The sequence below is a fragment of the Sardina pilchardus genome, chromosome 24 (assembly GCF_963854185.1).
Source record: "Sardina pilchardus chromosome 24, fSarPil1.1, whole genome shotgun sequence".
Taxonomy (NCBI): domain Eukaryota; kingdom Metazoa; phylum Chordata; class Actinopteri; order Clupeiformes; family Clupeidae; genus Sardina; species Sardina pilchardus.
The window spans coordinates 1,213,413-1,234,517 of NC_085017.1; the positions used below are offsets into that span (position 1 = coordinate 1,213,413).

At 46.2% G+C, this 21,105-nt stretch overlaps 1 protein-coding gene across 1 annotated transcript; it reads left to right on the forward strand.

Annotated features, from left to right (window-relative positions):
* Positions 1 to 275: 275 nt before the first annotated feature.
* zdhhc18b (zinc finger DHHC-type palmitoyltransferase 18b) lies at positions 276 to 12,572 on the forward strand. Its single transcript, XM_062529416.1, has 9 exons — positions 276 to 379; positions 1,230 to 1,479; positions 2,079 to 2,239; positions 6,592 to 6,750; positions 7,940 to 8,077; positions 9,326 to 9,377; positions 9,980 to 10,082; positions 10,217 to 10,329; positions 10,737 to 12,572. The coding sequence occupies exons 1-9, from the start codon at positions 307 to 309 to the stop codon at positions 10,858 to 10,860; spliced, it is 1,173 nt and encodes a 390-aa protein (XP_062385400.1). The 5' UTR covers positions 276 to 306; the 3' UTR covers positions 10,861 to 12,572.
* Positions 12,573 to 21,105: the final 8,533 nt, after the last annotated feature.

The following is a 21,105-nucleotide window of genomic DNA, read 5'->3' on the forward strand; positions in this document are numbered from 1 at the left end:
AGGTGGCCTAGCCTACCTTTGTCCAACTAGCCTATATCCAGGAGAGGGTAGGCCTATGCATCAATTTGAAAAGGTCGCCTGTAGTGTAGTGATCAAACAATAAATGTTCCTAATCATATTTTTTTTCATTAATTAATTATTCCCGCTGTATTAAATTCGTGAAACTCAATTTCCTTGTTGTCAGAGATGAATTTCCCGTCAATCAACATGACGTCAGGGGATTTGGCCACACCACGTCGTAGGAGAGAGAGATATGTCGCAAAGCACTAGCAGTGTCAGTCGACGGTACACAACAGATTTCGCGCGATGGGTCGTGGCAAGGATGCTCAGCCAGGCAGCGACAAAGACAACGCTGGCGCTTTAGCAAGAGGACACTCAAGTATGTAGCGAATATTATATCTAAAAATATTACCATGCGTGCGGAATCATATCATAAGCTATCTTGGATGTCGTAGCATTTGCCCCACTTAGACTAGCTAATAACTCCTTCGAGAAAGAGAGCATCTTTATCAGCTGATCCGACCGTCACATGGTAGTAGATAGCTCTCTTGTTAGTTTTCCAAACCTAGATAACGTTACAGATGTATGGTTGTATCTCAACAAGATAGCTGTTTCATGTTGGTCAGTAAATTACTGCATTACTGTATGACATTTAGTTTCACATATTGATGCTAAGACGCTGCAGTGCAGCAGCTAGCTTAGCATTATGGGAGAGATTTGACTTATCCCATGAACATTTTGAACCCGCGTAGTATTATCTAATAAGTCAGTCGTGATGTAACATTTTCATCGTCATAAACCACATACGTGAGCAAATCATGCTTCCCCTTTGTGCCATCCATAGACAGGACGCTGGGGTATGGTTATGAGGAGAAAGCTAACCTTTGTTGTCTGGGGAATGTTGCCATATCGTGAGCTGGCGATGAATGGCCAGTTACCCTTACCTCAAAGTGTTTGAACAAAGACTCGTGGTTTGACGTTGCAGAGTACGTAGGTGAGGAGCAATGACTCCAGGCATCACGACAGAGATTTCCGGTCATATTTAGCACTTGGTTGTTCTTGGGAAATGCGTTTGATGGTGCGGTTATGTAGAGAGTGGCGAGTGGGGGGAAGAGAGCAAGAGACCTGTCTGCCGGAATAGTCGTCTTGCGGAGACGCCTATGCTTGATTTTTGTGTGATTTGGAGAGAATAAGTAACCTACGAATAACCTTGTGTTTTCGCGTCGTAGCGATGAAAAATTGCGAATATCAACAAATAGATCCTCAGGCACTACCGACACCCACACCAACTCCGACAACAACACCTTCTTCACGACCCTGTCCCGAGAAGACCAAAAAGCAACAGAGAAAATGGGAGGTATTTCCCGGAAAGAATCGCTTTTACTGTGACGGCAGGATAATCATTTCTCGCCAGAGTGGTGTTCTCCCTTTGACGCTTGGTCTCATCCTCGTCACTAGTGGATTATTCTTCATATTCGAGTAAGTGCACCCCTCGTTGAATGACTTTAAAATCCTCATATTTGCAAGGTCAGCAATCTATATAATTTATTTTGGATGGAGGAAGATATTCTCATAATTGTCTCCATTTTGTCCATTCTGTAAAGTAGGCTATCTGCATCTGTATCATTGGTTCATGATCAATGTTTTGATTATGATTGATGATCTCATATAAAACTGTGTGGAATGATTATCCTCTATCCCTTGTTTAACCCAAGTGTCTCTGGTGGAATGATCTCGGGTACAGTACTTTCTGAAATTAATCTGTTATATTTGTGGAAATGATTGAAAACATGCCTGAAAAAGATGATTCTAGCTAGTAGAATTGTTCAGTGAATTGCAACCAACTTAATTGTGGCAGTAGCCTGGAGCACTCTTCATCCAGTCTTCTAGCAGTTCAAAATGGGGCAGACCCATCCATCACTGCATTGATCACAGGGTTCAGTGACCAGGTAAATAGCATAGCTGGAGGAAATGGAACACTTCGATGTTCTAGTGACCGAGCATGCTAGAATCAGAGACTGTTGTAAAGAATGTTTCCTAGAATCCTCCTCATCTCTCTCTGTGCCTTGTGTTCCTAGCTGTCCGTTCCTGGTGAAGCACTTGACCAGTGGCATTCCAGTGATCGGGGGCGTGCTGTTTGTGTTCGTGGTCATCTCCCTGCTCCAGACCAGTTTCACTGACCCCGGCATTCTGCCTCGGGCAACACCAGAGGAGGCTGCCGACATTGAGAAACAGATTGGTAAGGGAAACTCAACAGAACCCGTACGTCCTTTCCACATGAGTCACACAAGCCTACACACATTAAGTTCCATGTAGTGGCCTGTTGGCTTGTGCAATAAGGGGACAATGATTACTCATCACTTATTTGCTAAACACATTGATTTAACAACCCTCAAGATTGTTTTGATGTTTGCAATTGTTGCACTTGAATGGCACAAATATCCACATTTGCATCTGAAGAGCCTTTAATCTCATACACAGTGAAACAGACATAGTACTGCCCAGTAGGTGTGATCCCGTCATCAGGCCAGTGTGGTCTTGTAGTTTCGTGGTGTTCTTTACTTGATCTCACACAGTTGCTGCACTGCATGCGTCTTGTTTGTTTGCACAAAGGACCATTCAAGCAGTCGAGCCACATGCTTTTTCTTTTTGTCCTCATTGTCTTTTTCTGTCAGTCAGTTTATTTGCTTGGCAGTGCCATGGACTAGCTCCCCCCACTCCATACCACCATAGTTGTGTTGTTGATGCTCTTGAGAGAGATGCTGTAATTAAGGCACTGTGATGTGACTGTGTGTGTGTGTGTGTGTGTGTGTGTGTGTGTGTGTGTGTGTGTGTGTGTGTGTGTGTGTGTGTGTGTGTGTGTGTGTGTGTGTGTGTGTGTGTGTGTGTGTGTGTGTGTGTGTGTGTGTGTGTGTGTGTGTGTGGGCTTCGCAGTGACACAGGCAGTTCAGACCAGCCACTTGTCTTAATGTGAGGGCCCCTTGGCATTCGCCTGTCATTTCAACTGTGTGAGAAATTAAAATGAGGTGATGGCCTGTCAGGAGTGTGTGACACTGACGTAATGGTTTCAATCTCTCTCTCTCTCTCCCTGTCTCATAAAAATAAACACACACACACACACTTACTCACTGTAGGGCAGTCTCTCTAACTGTGCTTGTCATGACGCATACACAGAGAGAGAGAGACAGGAAATGCGCTCAGTAAATTAGCCTCTGAATTGTTTGTTTTGCAGTTCAGTGAACAGTGTGGGCCCTGTGTTGCAATCAGGTTTGCAACAGGGCACCCAGTGGAGTGATCCAAATGATGCTTCAATGCCCTCACATAGCATCCAGAGACCAGCATACAGTAAAGCATGTATCCAGCTAAGGCCTCCAAGCATCTCGAAGAGCATTGTTCATTTTTCCCCATGTTGTTTCCAAGAAGTCCCATTGTGCTACATACAAACCATTAACCATCATCACCATCAGAATGTCATTTTATCCAAATAGCTTAATTCTATCCAGTTGCCTTTTGTATCTGTTTTCTGCACAGTTCCAATTAGCCTAAGTTGACCCTGATGTAGTCTAATCTTTGATCCCCCTTTCTCTCTTTGTTTCCGTGGTGGTGGTTGTAGCACAACAATGCTTTTGATGACCACAACCCTGCTCATTTTCCCCTGAATGCTGATTTACTCAAGATCCTAGCTAAGGTCAGCTCCTCGCTTGACCTCTGCTTGACACAAGTGGACCTTGTGTGTTTCACTCACTCTGTGATAAAAGTATTTTTGTGAGTGGACTCTCTGTCTCGATTGGAGTCTTTGATGAAAGGCTGTGTTTGGCATGCCTGTGGTGTCTACTCTGTGATGCTAGGTCTGATTATTAATGGCTTTTCACTAATATATCCATCATTCTCTTGATTAAATTCATGAGCTGTTTGATCTATAAAATGTCAAAAAATGGTGGAAAATGACCGTGGGTGTTTCCCAAAGCCCAAGAGGTTTGGAATGGACGTTGTGTGTCTCTGTGATGTGATGAGGGTCTCTGTGATGTGATGGTATCTGTTTGGAGTGGATGTTGTGTCTTTGATGAGGGCTGTTTGGAGTGGACTTTGTGTGTGTCTGTGGGCCTATATTTGAGTAGACTTGGTGCTCCTATTTGATGAAAGCCTGGTAATTAAGAAGCAGTCATATTGAGTGTAGCGTGACACCCCCCCCCCCATCCATTAGAACCTCCACTCCCAATGTAGGACTGTGCTGACAGATGTCCTGAGGATACACACACACGCAACCCGCATGACTGACTTTGATTTATCACAAGTCTTCTGTATCTGAGCGTTCCTCTGTTCTTCACCGCTGCTCAAACGCACCACTCTTCTAGCTATTTCTGGCCCAGAAGGTTTCTCAGGGAAAATGTCAGACCCAAGTGGGATTTTTTCCCCCCTATTTTTTTTTTTTGTGTGTGTGTGTTGTGGGCATGTGTGTGGGCGTGTGTGCTCGTGTCTGGCTGCCATTCGAGGATGAGTGCGGCCAGTGGTCTACGGTCCACTCAGTGAAAGCGGGAAAGTCCAGTGAGTCATCTGTGGGCCGGTAAACAGGGACCCACGCTGTGGGCATCGTCATTATCATCAGTCAGCAGTTGTCTGCAATCTTGGCGGAAACCCAGATGTCTTCATTGACACTGGCCTTCTCTCTCTCGCTCGCTCTCTCTCGCTCTCTCTCTCTCTCTCTCTCTCTCTCTCTCTCTCTCTCTCTCTCTCTCTCTCTCTCTCTCTCTCTCTCTCTCTCTCTCACTCTCTCTCTCTCTCTTTTTCCTCCTCCACTGTCCTGAATGTATTCTGTGGAGCACTTCAAGACCCTGTAGCGTGGTGTAATGATGAGGCCTGTATTAGAAGGATAAACGTCACTTTTTCAAACAGTTTTTCACATAGATCTCTGTTTCTCCACGTCACCCAATATTGTCGCTACAAAACAAGATGAAACCAATACGTTTTACCTAGCTCGAGTGGCTAGTTCCAACAGCTAAAGCAGCTGGCAGCTACAGCGCTACACTCTGGGGGCATGTGTGCAGCTACAGCGCTCCACTCTGGGGGCATGTGTGCAGCTACAGCGCTCCACTCTGGGGGCATGTGTGCAGCTACAGCGCTCCACTCTGGGGGCATGTGTGCAGCTACAGCGCTCCACTCTGGGGGCATGTGTGCAGCTACAGCGCTCCACTCTGGGGGCATGTGTGCAGCTACAGCGCTACACTCTGGGGGCATGTGCGTGAGCTACAGCGCTACACTCTGGGGGCATGTGTGCAGCTACAGCGCTACAGTCTGGGGGCATGTGTGCAGCTACAGCGCTACACTCTGGGGGCATGTGTGCAGCTACAGCGCTCCACTCTGGGGGCATGTGTGCAGCTACAGCGCTATACACTCTGGGGGCATGTGTGCAGCTACAGCGCTACACTCTGGGGGGGCATGTGTGCAGCTACAGCGCAACACTCTGGGGGCATGTGTGCAGCTACAGCCCGCGCTACACTCTGGGGGCATGTGTGCAGCTACAGCGCTATACACTCTGGGGGCATGTGTGCAGCTACAGCCCGCGCTACACTCTAGGGGCACGTCTGTGAGCCCCCACGCTCATGACCTCGAGAAACGGAGATCTATGTGAATCATTGGATTTCTCCTTTAAAGGGACACTTCACCGATTAGCATTAAGCTTTGTATCTTTAGAAAACCAGTCATGTTTTTGAAATTATTTGAATGGCCGTGCATCATTCCCTCAGTTTGCCTTGAGATGGGAGAAATACGGATGTCAATGTTGGACTTCCTGCTTTCAATTATGTAAAAATCATAATTTTACATCATTGAAAGCAGGAAGTCCTATTCATGGGTTTCATTGAAATCCGTATTTCTCCCACCTCAAGGCAAACTGAGGTAATAATGCACAACCATTCAAAAACATGATTGGTTTTCTAAAGATACAAAGCTTAATGCTAATCGGTGAAGTGTCCCTTTAAGGTTATTTATTTAAAGAGCAAAATTATATATTTTCATACTTGATGTATTTATAAGTGAATGTGTTTATTATTGCATAAACCTACTGCTTAGTGATACAGACACGATCATGTCCAGTTACGTTTGTGGTATTTGGCCCTCTCTGGGCAGTTTCTATGTCATTTTCACTCACTCCATCAACGTCAGTACTACTTCTTGATTTCACCATTGTTCGTCTCTTCTATGATATCAGTGTGTCTACAACATTGCCCTTTAATGCTTTGCTCTACTGCCCGTGGTTACAACACTGTCGTATATCCAACACGTCATTTACTGCACTGCTGTAAATCAATGTAGTGTAGTTGTCTGCCAGTGTAAGATTGCTTTTCTGCATATATCCAACACATCGTTTACTGCACTTTTGTAAACTAATGTAGTGTAGTCGTCTGGCAGTGCAAGATTGCTTTTGTGCTGCGTGACTCTCTAGTGTTAGTCATGCCCTTTGGTTTGTAGCCAGCCACCCTCTTCTGTTTGCTGTTACTGTTATCACTTCCCTGACCTTTCCTCTTCTCTGTGGGGTGTTCATGTGTTCTCTCTGTCCCTCCTCCTCCTCCTCCTCCTCTTTCCTCTTGGTAGATAATCCCGCTGCGTCCTCTTCCTCCTCGTATCGGCCCCCACCGCGCACCAAGGAGATCGTCATCAACCAGCAGGTGGTCAAGCTCAAGTACTGCTTCACCTGCAAGATCTTCCGGCCGCCTCGGACCTCCCACTGCAGCCTCTGTGACAACTGCGTGGGTGAGTCTGTGTGTGTGTGTGTGCCATTTGTGTGTGGGTGAATAGGTGTGTGTGTGTGTGTGTGTGTGTGTGTGTGTGTGTGCCATTTGTGTGTACATGTGCTTGTTTATTTTGGTGTGCGTGTGGGGGGATATTATCTGTGTGTGTGTGTGTGTGTGTGCGCCATTTGTGTGTGTGTACATCGTTGTTTATTTTGGTGTGCGTGTGGGGGGATATTATCTGTGTGTGTGTGTGTGTGTGTCTTAACTTTGATGTGTGTGTGTGTGTGTGGGTACATTATCTGTCTCTCTGTGTGTCTGTGTCTGCCTGTATGTGAGCACATGCATATCCACATGTGTGTGTGGGCATCCCCCTGCCTGCTGGGTGATGTTTCCCCTCCTCTCTCATACAGCTGCACTGTGTGTCTGTCAGTGCTCTGAATTTGTGCAAAATATGGGGCTTTGCTTTCACAAATCTGATAATGTCACTTTTGAAATGATGATGTGGGAAGCTTGTGATTTAATTTTTCACCAGTGATGGAAATATGGGGATGTTAAGAGCAGTGAAATGACATAACGGAGAGCTAGTGTCTTGCCTGATTAGCCTTTTGGCACAGTAATCGCTGTAGTGGTGTCTTAATTATAGATGTGGAATTGATGATCTGTCAGCAGCATTTAATTTGTCCTCATTTGCATTGTGTGTGTGTGTGTGCGTGCGTGTATCCGTGATTGTGTGTGTGTCCGTGTGTGTGTGTATCCGTGAGCGCGCGTGTGGGTGTGAGGGTGTGTTACGGCGCTGTGCTGTAAATGGCTGCATAGAGCGCATGTTGGTGTTGGCAGGCTGCGTGGGATAAGCGTGCTGCCACATGTTGCTCTCTGTGGGCTTAGATGTGGCTGCTGGGCCAGTGCCAGGAACAGCAGGTGGAATACTGGTGCACTCATCGCCCGACCAGATGTCTGTCTATGTGCGCACACTCTGTTTCTGTGTTTCTCTCTTTCTCTCTCTCTCTCTCTCTCTCTCTCTCTCTCTCTCTCTCTCTCTCTCTCTCTCTCTCTCTCTCTCTCTCTCTCTCTCTCTCTCTCTCTCTCTCTCTCTCTCTCTCTCTCTCTGGCTATGATCAGTGTTTTATTTTGTGTACAGTGTTGAAGAGAAATGCTCGTACAGACCTGGGGTTATGTGACAGTGATGTGACGGTGTGTCTCCTCCATAGAGCGGTTTGACCATCACTGCCCATGGGTGGGCAACTGTGTGGGCAAGCGCAACTATCGCTTCTTCTACTGCTTCATCGTGTCGCTCTCCTTCCTCACCGCCTTCATCTTCGGCTGTGTGACCACACACCTGGCACTGCGTACGTATACCTGCCAATACACCTCCCTCTGAATGTCCCCAGTTTTCTCTCTCTCTCTCGACACAAATACACTAAAAAACAATGTATGACTTGTGTGTATGTGCGCCTTGTATGTTTGTAATATCACCCTTTTTTGTAGTGTTAGCTTCTGTGAGGAGTACCGTGGGGATTGCCTACTCTGTCTGTCTAGAGAGTTCTCTTTATGTGCCGCGGCCTGTATGTCTGTAGATGAGCAGGAATTTGAGTTCAAATGCAGCCCTGCTCTGTTCCCTGTGTTCTCTCCACTCCTTCCCTCTCATGTCTGACTGAGCCTTAGCTATGTTAATGAGAGACTGTCAGTCTGACTGTGTGTGTGTGTGTGTGTGTGTGTGTGTGAGTGAGTGCCTATTCGTACGCTCGTCCCAACACGTCTTTCAGTTACTTCTCCATCCCAAAGCTCTACAGATCTTTCAGCACAGCTGTCTGCATATGAACCTTTATTTATATGTATGTACATATATATATATATACATATATAGCTGTCATTTAGTATAGAGATGCGCAGATGGGCTATTATTCTATCCACAACCGCATCATACAACTCCTCATCCGTCCGCCATCCATCAGCACCTACGTGTCAGGGTGACGACTAGGACGAGCCTGTTCTGAAGATCTGTTCTGATGTTCATTTTGATTGCGCGAGTGCGCGTCTTTTCCAGGCAGACAGTGCAATCCAGATCAGCAGGCCTTACATACAAGAAATAAACTTCTGCTTTCTTATTGCACACTGCAGACGAAAACATAGGCTACCATAGGCAACTTAATTTAACTTGTTGTTATCTTTGAGTTTGTCAAGCACATTCACTGGCGGCGTTGCCATCTCTGATGGTAAACAAAGCAGCATGCACTGCATAGACACAACTAGACCAAATTAGCCTACTGCCTCATGAGAATTTGAAAAGTGTGCACGTTTTTATCGGATGTAAGTAACAATATTTAACAATGTAGCTTATATATTTTTTATTTTTTTATTTGATCGGTTCAACCGCCACCCGCCCGAATCTAATTAAAATATTTTTTTTTGTAAGGTCATCCGCCCGATCCACAGTTTAACCGCGGAGTCCACGGCTGTTTGTTAATTTAATACCACAGACGACAACTAACACACTTTGCTTGTTGCCCAACTTCTTGGCCGTCATGTAAAGGAATGCTCTGAGAGCCGTTTCAGTATTGACTTGATGGCTAATGACTTGCCTGTTTCTCCCACAGGATCACGGGCAGGTAATGGATTGGTATATGCCCTTCAGGAGAGCCCTGCCAGATATCCTTTTCCTACATGCTTGGATTTAAGATATCATTATTATTTTGATGTTCTAGGTGTTCCTCCAACGGCTCTAGTTAGTGGCTCTTAACTCTACATTCGAGTTTGAGAACTCACCACATTAAGCTAGTTTGTGTGAAATGAGTTTGAAGGGAATGATGACTCATGAAGCTGTCCTCTGTTTGCTATTTTCCCTTAAAGGAGAATTACGGGACAGTTCTGGGAACTGAATCATTCATAGAATCATGCCCCCAGAGTGTAGCACTGTAGCTGCCTGCCATCTCTAGCTGTTGGCTGTAGCAACTCAAGCTTTTTTAAAAACTTTTTTTATTATTTGTATTTATTTTTTTTGTACTAACAGTACTCCGTTTCTCAAGATCACAGAGATCTTTGTGAAAAGATCCTTCTCCTTTAAGTTGTCCATTTGCTGCTTTTGCTGTGGAGTGCACACAAGTCCCCCACACAAGAGTTATTGTGGGTGTGCTGTGCCTGGAGGCTAGAGTGTTTCTCCACCTCTCTTTGTGTATATATATCTGTTCAAAAACTCAGCAGGGCCTTTGCTCTTGTAAAGCTTCTCTTTGAATCCTTAACCTCCTTTGCACTGCTCTAGAGCTTGTGGTTTGCTTTTTCTCGGTGTGGTCTATTCTGGGCCTGTCGGGCTTCCATACCTACCTGGTGGCATCCAATCTCACCACCAATGAAGACGTGAGTATGAACTCGACATGATCTCTTCTCTCTGCTCTTAATATGAACAACGTGAGCTTGAAATGGTACACAGGACGTCCGTTTGACTTGCTCGGCTAATACCAAGTGTGTCTCCTGTCCTGTCCGGTGTCCAGATCAAAGGCTCGTGGTCAGGGAAGAGTGGCTCTGAGGACACTGGCAATCCTTACAGCTACAACAACATCTTTAAGAACTGCTGTGTGGTCTTGTGTGGCCCAATGCCGCCCAGGTGAGTGAGGCGTGGGGGGCTGGATGGGGCCACAGTGATCATATGCTTACTGTAGGTATGGGGGAGCAGGGAAAAGGAGACCCCACACTAGATACTGCTCCCAAACTAATTTAACGGGTTTATGTATTTATGTTTAAATTAACAACTGCATGTGATGATCAGGGTATAAAATTCAGCAGAATCTAGCGTGAACTTTTTACTAAAGCATATAAAACGCCTAATGCATAGGACTAACTTTTTAAAGTTTTTTTTTGTTTTAATGAATATCAGACACACACAAAGATCAGAATTTTTCTTTCTTTCTTTCTTTCTTCACTCTCTCTACCTGTCACTCTCCTGTCTCTCTGTCTCTGTTCTGTTTTTTTGGTCGTCATAGTGATGTGTGTGTTTCTCTCTGCCTACCCCAGTTTGATTGACAGGCGAGGGTATGTGCCTGAGGACTCCCTCCCCAACGCCACTGTGGAGATCCAGCTGCCTGCTGCCAAAAATGACATCAACGTGGTAGGCAAAGTGGCATCGCAGGTTTACTAGGAGACCCCTGACCTGACCTTTGACCTCCCTATGACACCACCTCATTCCTGTCCCATCATCCCTCCATCCTAAACACTCCAAAGGCCTGAATGATGAATGGACCCCCCCCCCCAAGGCCCCAAGGACCCCCACCCCTTTCAATCTTGTCATGACCCCTCCCCCCGGATGCATCCCAGACTTACTGTATCTTGTCTCCGTTGTTTGACCTTTGACTGCTCGGCAGAGGAGCGAAGGCTCTGGACATTTCATTGGGTGACCGTAAAAGCGAGGGAATGAGGAAGTCCCAGAATGAGTGTGTCAGGTGGCCACTGCAGTGCAGCTGTAGAGTTCTGCCTCGGTGGTTAATTGTGTTAGCATAGCTCAGGCCAGGGAGTAGTCACTTCCTGGTTTCTGTTCCGTTTAGTTTTATTTTGTCTTTTTGCTCTCTTTTTTTTTATCATTATGTGTAGAGGTCACTAGGTGATCTGGTCATGCTCCGTGCCGTGCTCCAGGTCTTGCTCCAGGTAGTGACCTGAGGGCGTTGGGGCAGGTACTGGGGCTGGGTGGCCACCCAGCAGTGAGTCTGCCACAGGGTGGCGGCGGAGTATCCACTGCGGGTCAGGTAGCGGCACGGGTTTACTACACCAACTGATCTCTGCTCAGTAGCGTGGGAAGTCAAAGAGGAAGGGAGATGTGTGTTTTTTTTATCTATGCCCACACACACAGATACACATACACACACACTGTGCAAAAAGCTTATGATCAGGATCCGAAAGCTTTTTCGGAAAGTAGGATATCTGTGTGTGTGTGTCTGTGTGTGAAATCACGTGGTGACCTTTTTTCTTGTGAATTGGATACTGGTCCACGTGTTTACGCAGAAGTGCGGAACATTAAAGAGGAACGTGTGGCCAGTCCGTTGGTCTGTCTAACCACCTCTCTCCAAGGCCTCTGCACGAGGCTGGGGATCCGGTCTTTGAGTTCCCTCGCCTCTCCCCTTAGGGCCGCAGTCATACCGAAAAGCCGACTCCTTTCATTGGTACGCCTGTGACTGGTGGCTGTATGGCATACTTCAGACCATGTCACAGACTCACACAAATGGACACATTATCAACTAGGGCCGCTTGGGGGTTCTGCTGGCAACTTGAGGGGTTAAAATGTTGGGGGATTGGGAGGTTTGTTTGGCCAGCTTGGAAGTTGGAGCTATTCTCGTGTTTCTCATGAACTCCCTCTCGTACTGCTTGTGCTTCTGTCCACAAAGTGAATTTTAGAGGAAGAGGGACAAAGCTGCAGGTGCTTTGGAGAAGGAGAAGTGCTCTTGTGCAATAACCAGGCAGTGTTGTGTGCTGATTGTCAAAATGGATGAAATTATATTTTTACTTTTTTTCCAGTGTTGAACAAACTGAAAGCTTTCTTTCAGCATGGTTACTATGTGCCTTATTGTGCTGTTTTTGTTTTATCGTTTTGTTTTTTTTGTGCGAGAATGTTATTATTTTTTCAGCGTGAAGTTTTTGGTAACTCAGGAATCTCTGGTCCTGCTGTTTTGATTTCATACCGCTGTTGTAAGTGTCCTTTTTTTTGTACTGTCATCACGGCCCATTTGTTTTTGTATGTGTTGCGTTTTGTTTTATATTTTTATATCTGTTTTGTTATAATTCTGTTCTGTTTTGTTTGTTTATTTTAATAATGAAAGAAGAAAGAGGATCTAAAATAATAAAATATTTTTTTTAAGTTAATAGTGCAGCCCTACTAGTGTTTCAGTTTTACCCCTTCATTTCTTTAAGTGTGTGTGAGTGTGCTTGCTTGAAATGGTCTGTGTCCGAGATTGGTCCAAGCTACAGTGTGCATCCCGATACGGGCTAAGTATGCTAAGTGTGGGTATTCTGTAAGATGATTGATTTTTCCATGTTTTAGTATGTCTATCTCTGTGTAACTCGGCCTCTCTCTGTGTGTGTGTTGTTGTGCCTGTGTGTGTGTATGTGTGTGTGTGTGTGTGTCTGTGCGTGTGGGCACGCGCATGTTCTTGTGCCTACGTGTGTTTGTGTACTTGTGCGTGCGTGTGTGTGTGTGTGCATACACATCCTCCAGGAGGATGATTGTCTGGAATTTGCTCAGACCTGCACCAGCTGATGAGTCAGTAGGATGAGGTTGGACAGGAGGTTGGTACAGTCACTGAGTGTGTGTGTGTGAGAGAGAGCGAGAGAGAGAGAGAGTGTGTATGTGTCAGTCACAGAGGGCTGTCATGAGCTCATTTTAGCTTTTGTTTTAGTTTGTGCATACACACACATTCACACTCCTCACTTTATCTTCTTTCTTCTCTCTCTCCACTCTTCTTTTTCTATCTGTCTTTCTCTGCCCTGTGTCCTTTTCTCCTCTATCCTCTTCTTTTTTCTCTCTTCTCTCCTCTTACCTTCTCTTCTTTTCTCTCCTCTCTCACTCTCTCTTCTCTTTTTCTCCCTTCTCTCCTCTTACCTTCTCTCTCTTCTCCTCTCTCTCGCACTCTCTCTTTCTCTTCTCTCCTCTCCTCTCCTCTTCCTCTTCCTCTACTGCAATGCATGCTGCTTAGCTGCTGTGCTAACTGCACATAGCTGAGACGAGCTCTGTCACGGCTGGTCCATCATTAAGACGTGACGTCTCCAGCCTGTGCCAGCCCAGTGCAAGTGCCCATGCGGGTGCTGATGCCAGGCTCATGCGTTGGCAACCACGCTGCAATAATGCCTACCACGTTTTCAGTCTCAGAACTGAAAACGGAAACGCTTCACTTACCAATGTGTTCTGATGACACTGTGCTTTTTTTGGATTGTGTCTGTCTGGGTGAGTGATTTTTATTTGCTTGGGTTCAGTTTTTTTCCCATTGTTGAGGTCCTACTGTCTTACAATGGTCTTATTAAATGATTGTCTCATTAAATAATTGTCTTATTACAACACCAGTGGTTGCTGCTTCACAGCACTGTAGGTTATTGGTCACCCTCAGCCACTGAAGGGATGTTTACTCCAACACTTAGCCTGATCTAGCAGCCTCCTCTCTGCACTTACCCAGTGTTTCCCACAGGGGAGCCGTATCAGTGTTGGTTGTGTTAATCACGTGCTACAGCACACATGCATTGTTATTCACGTGGTGCCAGAAGACCTCTCCACCAGAAGCGCTCCATCATGGTCAATGTATGCCTGTCATATTAAAGTGCAGTTCACACGGGATTGGGTCATCTGTCTGGCAGGAGGGAACGGGGGAGCTGTCTGATGGAGTTTCCTAACACGGTTATGGAAAACTAGCAGTATCAGAAATAAGGAGTAATTCCACCTGGAGTTTGATGGATTGGAGCGGGGGGGGGGGGGGCGGGGCGGGGGGGGAGGTGTGTGTGTGTGTGTGTGTGTGTGTGTGTGTGTGTGTGTGTGTGTGTGTGTGTGTGTGTGTGTGTGTGTGTGTGTGTGTGTGTGTGTGTGTGTGTGTGTGTGTGTGTGTGTGTGTGTGTGTGTGTGTGTGTGTGTGTGTGTGTGTGTGTGTGTGTGTGTGTGTGTGTGTGTGTGTGTGTGTGTGTGTGTGTGTGTGTGATGCTCTGCCTGCCTGCACTGCTTGTTGTTCTGGCCGACACTAACATGACTGTTTGCTGCATGACCTCTCTACACCACCCCCCCCTCCCCTCCCAAAGAGCCTGTTGAGAGTTATGGCATTTACTCTGCACTTTGGCTGACTGTGTGCATGTGAGTGAGCGTGTTATTAGTGTGTTTTGGCAGAGAAGCCAGATGATTCTAATCAGATTACTGTATGCTTTGCTCTCATGTTGTGATGTTCTTTCTAAAGCTTGTCTTCTGTTCTTTCCCTTGCTCCACCCCTCCTCTTCACCACCCCCTCCTCCACTTCATCTCCTCTCTTCTACCCCCTCTCCACCCTTTTTTTATTTTGTCATTGTTTCTTTTCTCTTATCCTTTTCTCTTATCCCCCCCCCCCCATTTTGTTTTGCTTGTGCCCTCTGTCTGTGTCTCCTTTTAATCTCTCCCTTTAACTCATCTTTTCCTCTCTCTCTCTCTCGCTCGCTCTCGCTCTCTCTCTCTCTCATACACCCACATCCCCACTGTGGCCATGTTCATCCCATTCCCAGACTGCTGAGACCAGTAAAGTCTTACTGGAGCCGGCATCCCACTCTCCTCTACCTTCCTCTTCCTCCCCACGTCCTCAGGGGAAGCCCACAGGCTCGCTGAAGGCCAAGGGCTCAGTGAAGTCCAAGGACTCCCTGAAGGCCCCTGGCAAAGATGCCCCCTCGAAGAACCCTGGCAAAGATGCCCCCTCGAAGAACCCTGGCAAAGATGCCCCCTTGAAGAACCCTGGAAAAGAAGCCTCTCTGAAGCACCCTGGAAAAGAAGCCCCCCTTAAGCACCCTGGCAAAGATGCCCCCCTTAAGCACCCTGGCAAAGATGCCCCCCTGAAGGCGTCCAGTAAAGATGCCCCCCTGAAGGCGTCCAGTAAAGATGCCCCCCTGAAGGCGTCCAGTAAAGATGCCCCCCTGAAGGCCTCCAGTAAAGATGCCCCCCTGAAGGCCTCCAGTAAAGATGTCCCCCGGCCTCGCACCAGCTCTGCTCCTGCCCCTTTCACGGCACCGATTCCGGTGGCTGTTCCAGGTCCAGTGTCCAAGCTCGCCCCAGCTCCCGGTCTTCCAGTGGACCCGGCTCAGGGCGGTACGGGCAGGTCACGGCAGGGCAGCACTAGTGCCGGCGGCAGCAGCAGCAATGCCATCAACGTCTCCCACGTCTCCAGCCCTGCCGACAAACGCCGGCCTCGCCACGGCAGCTCTAAGCGGGCGACGTCTTCGCACTCCCACAAACACGTCCATACCCACGTCCACTCCCACAAGCCTGCCAACGGATCTGCGTCTTCACCCGCGCCAGCTCTAGCTCCTGACCTGTCCGCCCTGCAGCAGGTGGCTGCCCCCTCCCCCTCCGCCCCCTCCACCTCCTCCACCTCCACCCCTGCGGGTCGCAAGCGCAGCAGCAGCAGTGGCAGCCACCGGCGAGAGCGAAGGGACCCCAAGCTCACCTCACAGCACTGAGCACACGAGCAGGAGTGAGGAGGCACTATCAGGCGGTGCACTCCCGACAGGACTGCCACAGTGGTAGGTGCCACTTGAGGGGAGGACACTGGCAAGCACTGCTGACCACCTGTGCCACTGACCCCTGATGGTGCATCTCCTGCTGGACTTCGAAGCACTTATCATTTATTCCTCAAGGGGGCGCCCTTCTGGAACTCTGGCGCTCTCTCTTTCTCTCTCTCTTTCTCTGCAGAGCAGTGGATGTTTGGTCTCCATGGAGATTTTAGTTATTTATATCACAGTAATAAACTTTCATGGTGATGCACTTTTTGTGACTCCGCCTGCTCCAATGTCATCTTGCACTTCCTCTGCAAAGCATGCTGGGAACACCAACACAATCCTGTCCCCTTTGAGACTGTGGGGCAAGAGAACACAAAATGGCGAGAGAGTAGAGGAGGCTGCAATCGCTATGAAAGCCTGTGCAAAGCACAAGATGAGGGACGACTGCAGCTATTCTTCCTATGGCCATCTTTAGCCATATCTTTTTTTTTTCTTTTTTTAAATGGACACTTAAAACACACTAAAAAATAAGAACACACACACACACACAGCCCATGTCAGGCTTAAACTGACTGTTCTGAGCAGCAATAAGTGAGTAGCTTTATGACACTACTCTGCAGGGTATAAAGCATATCTGTGAAACCACAGGAACAAAACAAAAACAACCAAACGATAGTATCATTTTGTATGAATTATAGCCACTCGTGGGGAATCCATATTGTGGTTTTGACTGGGTTATCTTTATGCAACTCTACATTATGATCATTGCATGCATGGATGCAATCAGAGGACCATCTGTGGTACTTCGCGCTGTCCTTGTTGTCCCACTTTAGAAACATGTTCCTGAGTGCATGAGGTTGAACAAAGGCTTATTAAAAAGCTACATGTAGAATCTAAAGCTGTGGTTGATCATCCGCACCAAAGTACTACCTTAAGTCTCCCAGACAAGGACTGGGATTAGGACTGGCCACTGCTGGCTGATTATCTGATCTTGGTGCACCCAAACCAGAAGTCCTCACATGTACGCAGAGATGTGAAACAAGCACTTCTTTTTCTGCTTCCCATTTTGTCTGTTTGCTCTTACCAGGAAGTGATGTATTTTGTTTTCAGTCTGTTTTTTTGTCCTCTACGGCCCCAGAGGAACCTTTCCTCAGAAACACCTACTGTACCCATGAAGCTCTTAAAGCGACCTTCGCACAGCAATACAAAACAAAAAAAAACACGAGACCTTTTGTTTATTTTCTTGTCACTTGCTGACCTGACAAGTCAGACTCATTGTCATTTGTATGTGGCCATGCATCATTGCAAACTTATTGTGTTATTGTGTTGTGATTGGGGAGGTGACGAGGTACAAAAAGTCACTGTGGACCACAACGACAATCTGGGGATCTTTGTACTTCTGTATGCAACTTGTATGAATTTGCCTGAAGCATTTGCCGTAAGCATTTACCCACAATGCCCCTTGAGCCTCAGCAGTATTTTGCACAGGGAAATGCAATGAACCGATTGGTTGACTGACAGTAGTAGTGTACCCCGTAGAGTACATATCATGTGAATTCTAGTGCACTGCTTCATGTAGAACTTGTCACAATTGATCTTCATCGTAGATCTGTGAAGTTACTCACACCTCACTTTCGCAAGTGTACTTTCTGTCCTTGTCTTTTGCCCGCCATTTCTGTCTTATGTTAACATATGATTGTGAATACATTCAAGGAATGTTTCCCCCCACCCCCATACACACTTTGTTTGTCCTACTTTCCCAAAGGGCTTGTCAAAGGTATCAGTGGTTCTCAGAATAAAATGAACAGCAACAGAAAAAAACTGATATTTTTCATGGTTTTGAACATTTTTAATAGGGAAGCGTCTTTTTGGGATGAGCAAAAAGCACAAAGCTTACAAAAGATTGTATCATGTGTAAAATGCATAATTAACCATGAAATGAACCTTTTTATTGTTTTAATTGTGTGTGTCCTTAATAGCATCCTTGCATTGCCTAGTGCCTACCTAGCATGCTTCCAATGTGAAATGCTGAATCGAACTTCTGAATTGGTCTGTAAGGGCTCCACTAGAGGGCGCTAGGTACAACAAAATACAATGAAGCAGCTCCCTGTTGCCTCATCTCCTGAGTGGACTGTGGAGCTCAAAGAGGAAAGGAACACAGACGAGTCAGGCCCGGTCCTGGGCCTAATGTGGGTTGGATCTGTTCTGCTTCAGACTTAACTTCTGGCTCTCTTTAAATGACTGGCAAGTTGTTTAGGCTGTGAATGAAGAATTTGTATTTATTTCAGATTAAAGGATAAAGAAAAACAAGTGCAAATAACTTTTTACACCTGACATGTAAAAACAATCAACTTACTTCATCTGTCTTTAGCCTGATCTTATAATAAAAGACTAAAAAAGACTGATTTAACATAAAACATCTGGGACAATTTAGTGGCGTCATCACAAGGGATAGTATATGAGTGTTTCGCTAAAGATTTCCTTGTGTCTCTGTGAGGGAGGGGGGGGGGGGGGGTGGGGGGAGTATTTTTGCAGATTTTGATTTGTAGTCTCAAGTCTGTGGCACAAGATTACTATCATAGCTTTCCCCTTAGTTTAGTCTGTCGGCAGCTGCAGTTGGAAAAATGAGTGCTCTTTTTCTTTCTTTCTTTCTGTTTTTTTTTGCACAACCCGAAAATGTCCTTGGGTATTGTATGGAGATGAAGACATGCTTTTGCAATTATATCATTAGCGCTCTGAAACGGCAGTGAAATTAGCTGAAATTCAAACCGCCGTGTTCCGCAGTTTGCCAGTAGCTTAGTCTGGCTTTGCTGATATAAGGGCCTCGTTCTTTCCACCCTGGTATTCTGGCGCACGGCGTTCAGTTGTTTTAAAATCAACACCTTAACTCTTTAAACAAAGTAATTACTGGCCCATGTGTGTTTTATCGAAGATTGAAGGAGTCATGCATCATGTTGAAATTGTTAACTTTAGTTAAACAGGCTTCCTTTTCCTTTAAAGTTTGCTTTACTGGTTTGGTACTTTTGGGATTCTCGTTTGGGATTTTTCCGTCTTGAGCGAGAGAAATGAGAGAGGAAGAATGAAAAATTGAGAAAGTAAAATTGAAAAAGAAATGGAATGTGACGGGGTGCATGGAGAGGTTATGACGTCGGGCTGCCTGAGTAGAAGTTCAATGAACTTAGAAAGTGAAAGGCACATTTTTGTGCCCCCCCCCCCCCCCTCTCCATCTCTCCATCTCTCTCTCTCTCCCCCTGCTCTATCCCTATTTTATACAGTCTCTGCTCTATCCTGAGCCGACAGGTTATAGCCTACCCCTGCTCTATCCTCAGCGGACAGGTTGTAGCCTGCTCCCGCAGTCAAGTTAAAGCTCTCCTAAGTCTGCAATGTGGGGTAGCACTGAGCACAGTCTCTGTGTATGTAATGCCAAACACTATACACACACACACACACACACACACACACACACTAAACACACACCTGCTCATATACACGCTCACACACCCATGCATACAGAAATTCGAACATATGCAGACTTATACACACACATACACACACACGCACACACACTAGAGCCACATGAGACGGTGTGTATGTATATTGCAGCAACTATAGAGTGATGAGGCCTGGTTGACAGAGAGAGAGAGAGAGAGGGAGGCAGTGATGCATGTCCTATCGTCCTCTAGAGAGCAGGGATGAGGTCTGACCTTCCCTCACACACACACACACACACACACACACACACAATAGAGCCACATGAGTCTGTGTGTATACAAATCTATCTTCCCCCTCTCAGACACAGCTGGCCTGAGTGGACTAGCCATACCATAACCCCATACATTTCCAAAGCATGTTTCTTTGTCTGTTTCTCTCATCATCTGTCTGTCTGTCTGTCTGTCTGTCTCTCTCACACTTCTCCTTACCTCCCTGTGAATGCTTATACTGTACACCTTCTCTCTCTCTCTCTCTCTCTCTCTCTATACATCACTGATGTCTATCTCTATCTCACACACACTTTTGAGAATGACATGCTGTTTGTATGCATGAGAGAACTCTCAAAGGAGTGTGTCAGTGTTAACGAGCTCCTCAGAAAAGTGGGAGTATCGGACTGTGTGGCAGGATGCCAGTGTGTGTGTGTGTGTGTGTGTGTGTGTGTGTGTGTGTGTGTGTGTGTGTGTGTGTGTGTGTGTGTGTGTGTGTGTGTGTGTGTGTGTGTGTGTGTGTGTGTGTGTGTGTGTGTGTGTGTGTGTGTGTGTGTGTGTGTGTGTGGTGAGTGGTGAGTGATCAGACACAGGGAGATCCCCGACCCCTGTGGGTTGAAGAGGTGCATATTTGTCTGGGTACACTCCTCAGGTCGGTGCCAGACGAGGAGCTAAAACTGATCTCAAGTCAGCCGCTAAGCTCCATGTACGGTACTATTCGCACCGAGACACCCATTTCACCTCCAGGCGTTTGATATCAATTATTCCCCAGTGGAATAAAACCACTTGGAAAAAAACAAGACCGTCGTCGTCGTCAATGTTTATTTGAAATGACGTGAGGCACCTGGCAGTCAACATTATTAAAAGTAATTTCAATTTTTGTTTATTTTTGTTTTTCAACAGTAGTTGGCTGCTTGGCCCCTTTTCTATTATGCCCGGGAGCTTCTCTAGAGCATTTGATCCCAGTTTACTATAAGCTGCATGCTGGCTGGTCTACCTCACTGCCACATGCCCGTGCCAGGACTTATCAAGAGGTATGCCAGATTTCTTTTAGCCCTTTTGAGGCCATGCACTTGAAGGCTATGTTTGTCTATTTATACGGGTTTGAGACCCATGTGTAGATTAGCGGGTCGTGCCATCTGGGGTTCTGAAGTACAAATGGAAGCTGCTGCCACAGCTCCCTGAGTGCTCACACAACACGAGGCAGGAAGGAATCACAACATGAAGAATGTCAAAGAAATTCAAATTGTTTTCCATACAGAGTTTTAAGCCACTATTAAATATTGATAGACTGCATAGATTTATAAGCTAAGAATCATTACCCAAAGATTCTTCCATACTTTTCATACTTTATTTAACAATCGGACTACAGCAGGTTATAAAATATGTTATTTGGCAAATGCAGTGTGTACTTACTTACATACTTTATCTAACATGAAACCTGACTCTACAGCGGGTTATAAAATCTGCTATTTGGCAAATGCAGT

What these genes read in the sequence shown, in the direction of transcription:
- zdhhc18b (XM_062529416.1), top strand. Translation starts at nt 307, where the DNA reads ATGGGTCGTGGCAAGGATGCTCAGCCAGGCAGCGACAAAGACAACGCT. An exon ending in GGATTATTCTTCATATTCGA is followed by an intron (nt 1,480 to 2,078) that starts GTAAGTGCACCC and finishes TTGTGTTCCTAG; the next exon opens with CTGTCCGTTCCTGGTGAAGC. An exon ending in CCTCTGTGACAACTGCGTGG is followed by an intron (nt 6,751 to 7,939) that starts GTGAGTCTGTGT and finishes TCTCCTCCATAG; the next exon opens with AGCGGTTTGACCATCACTGC.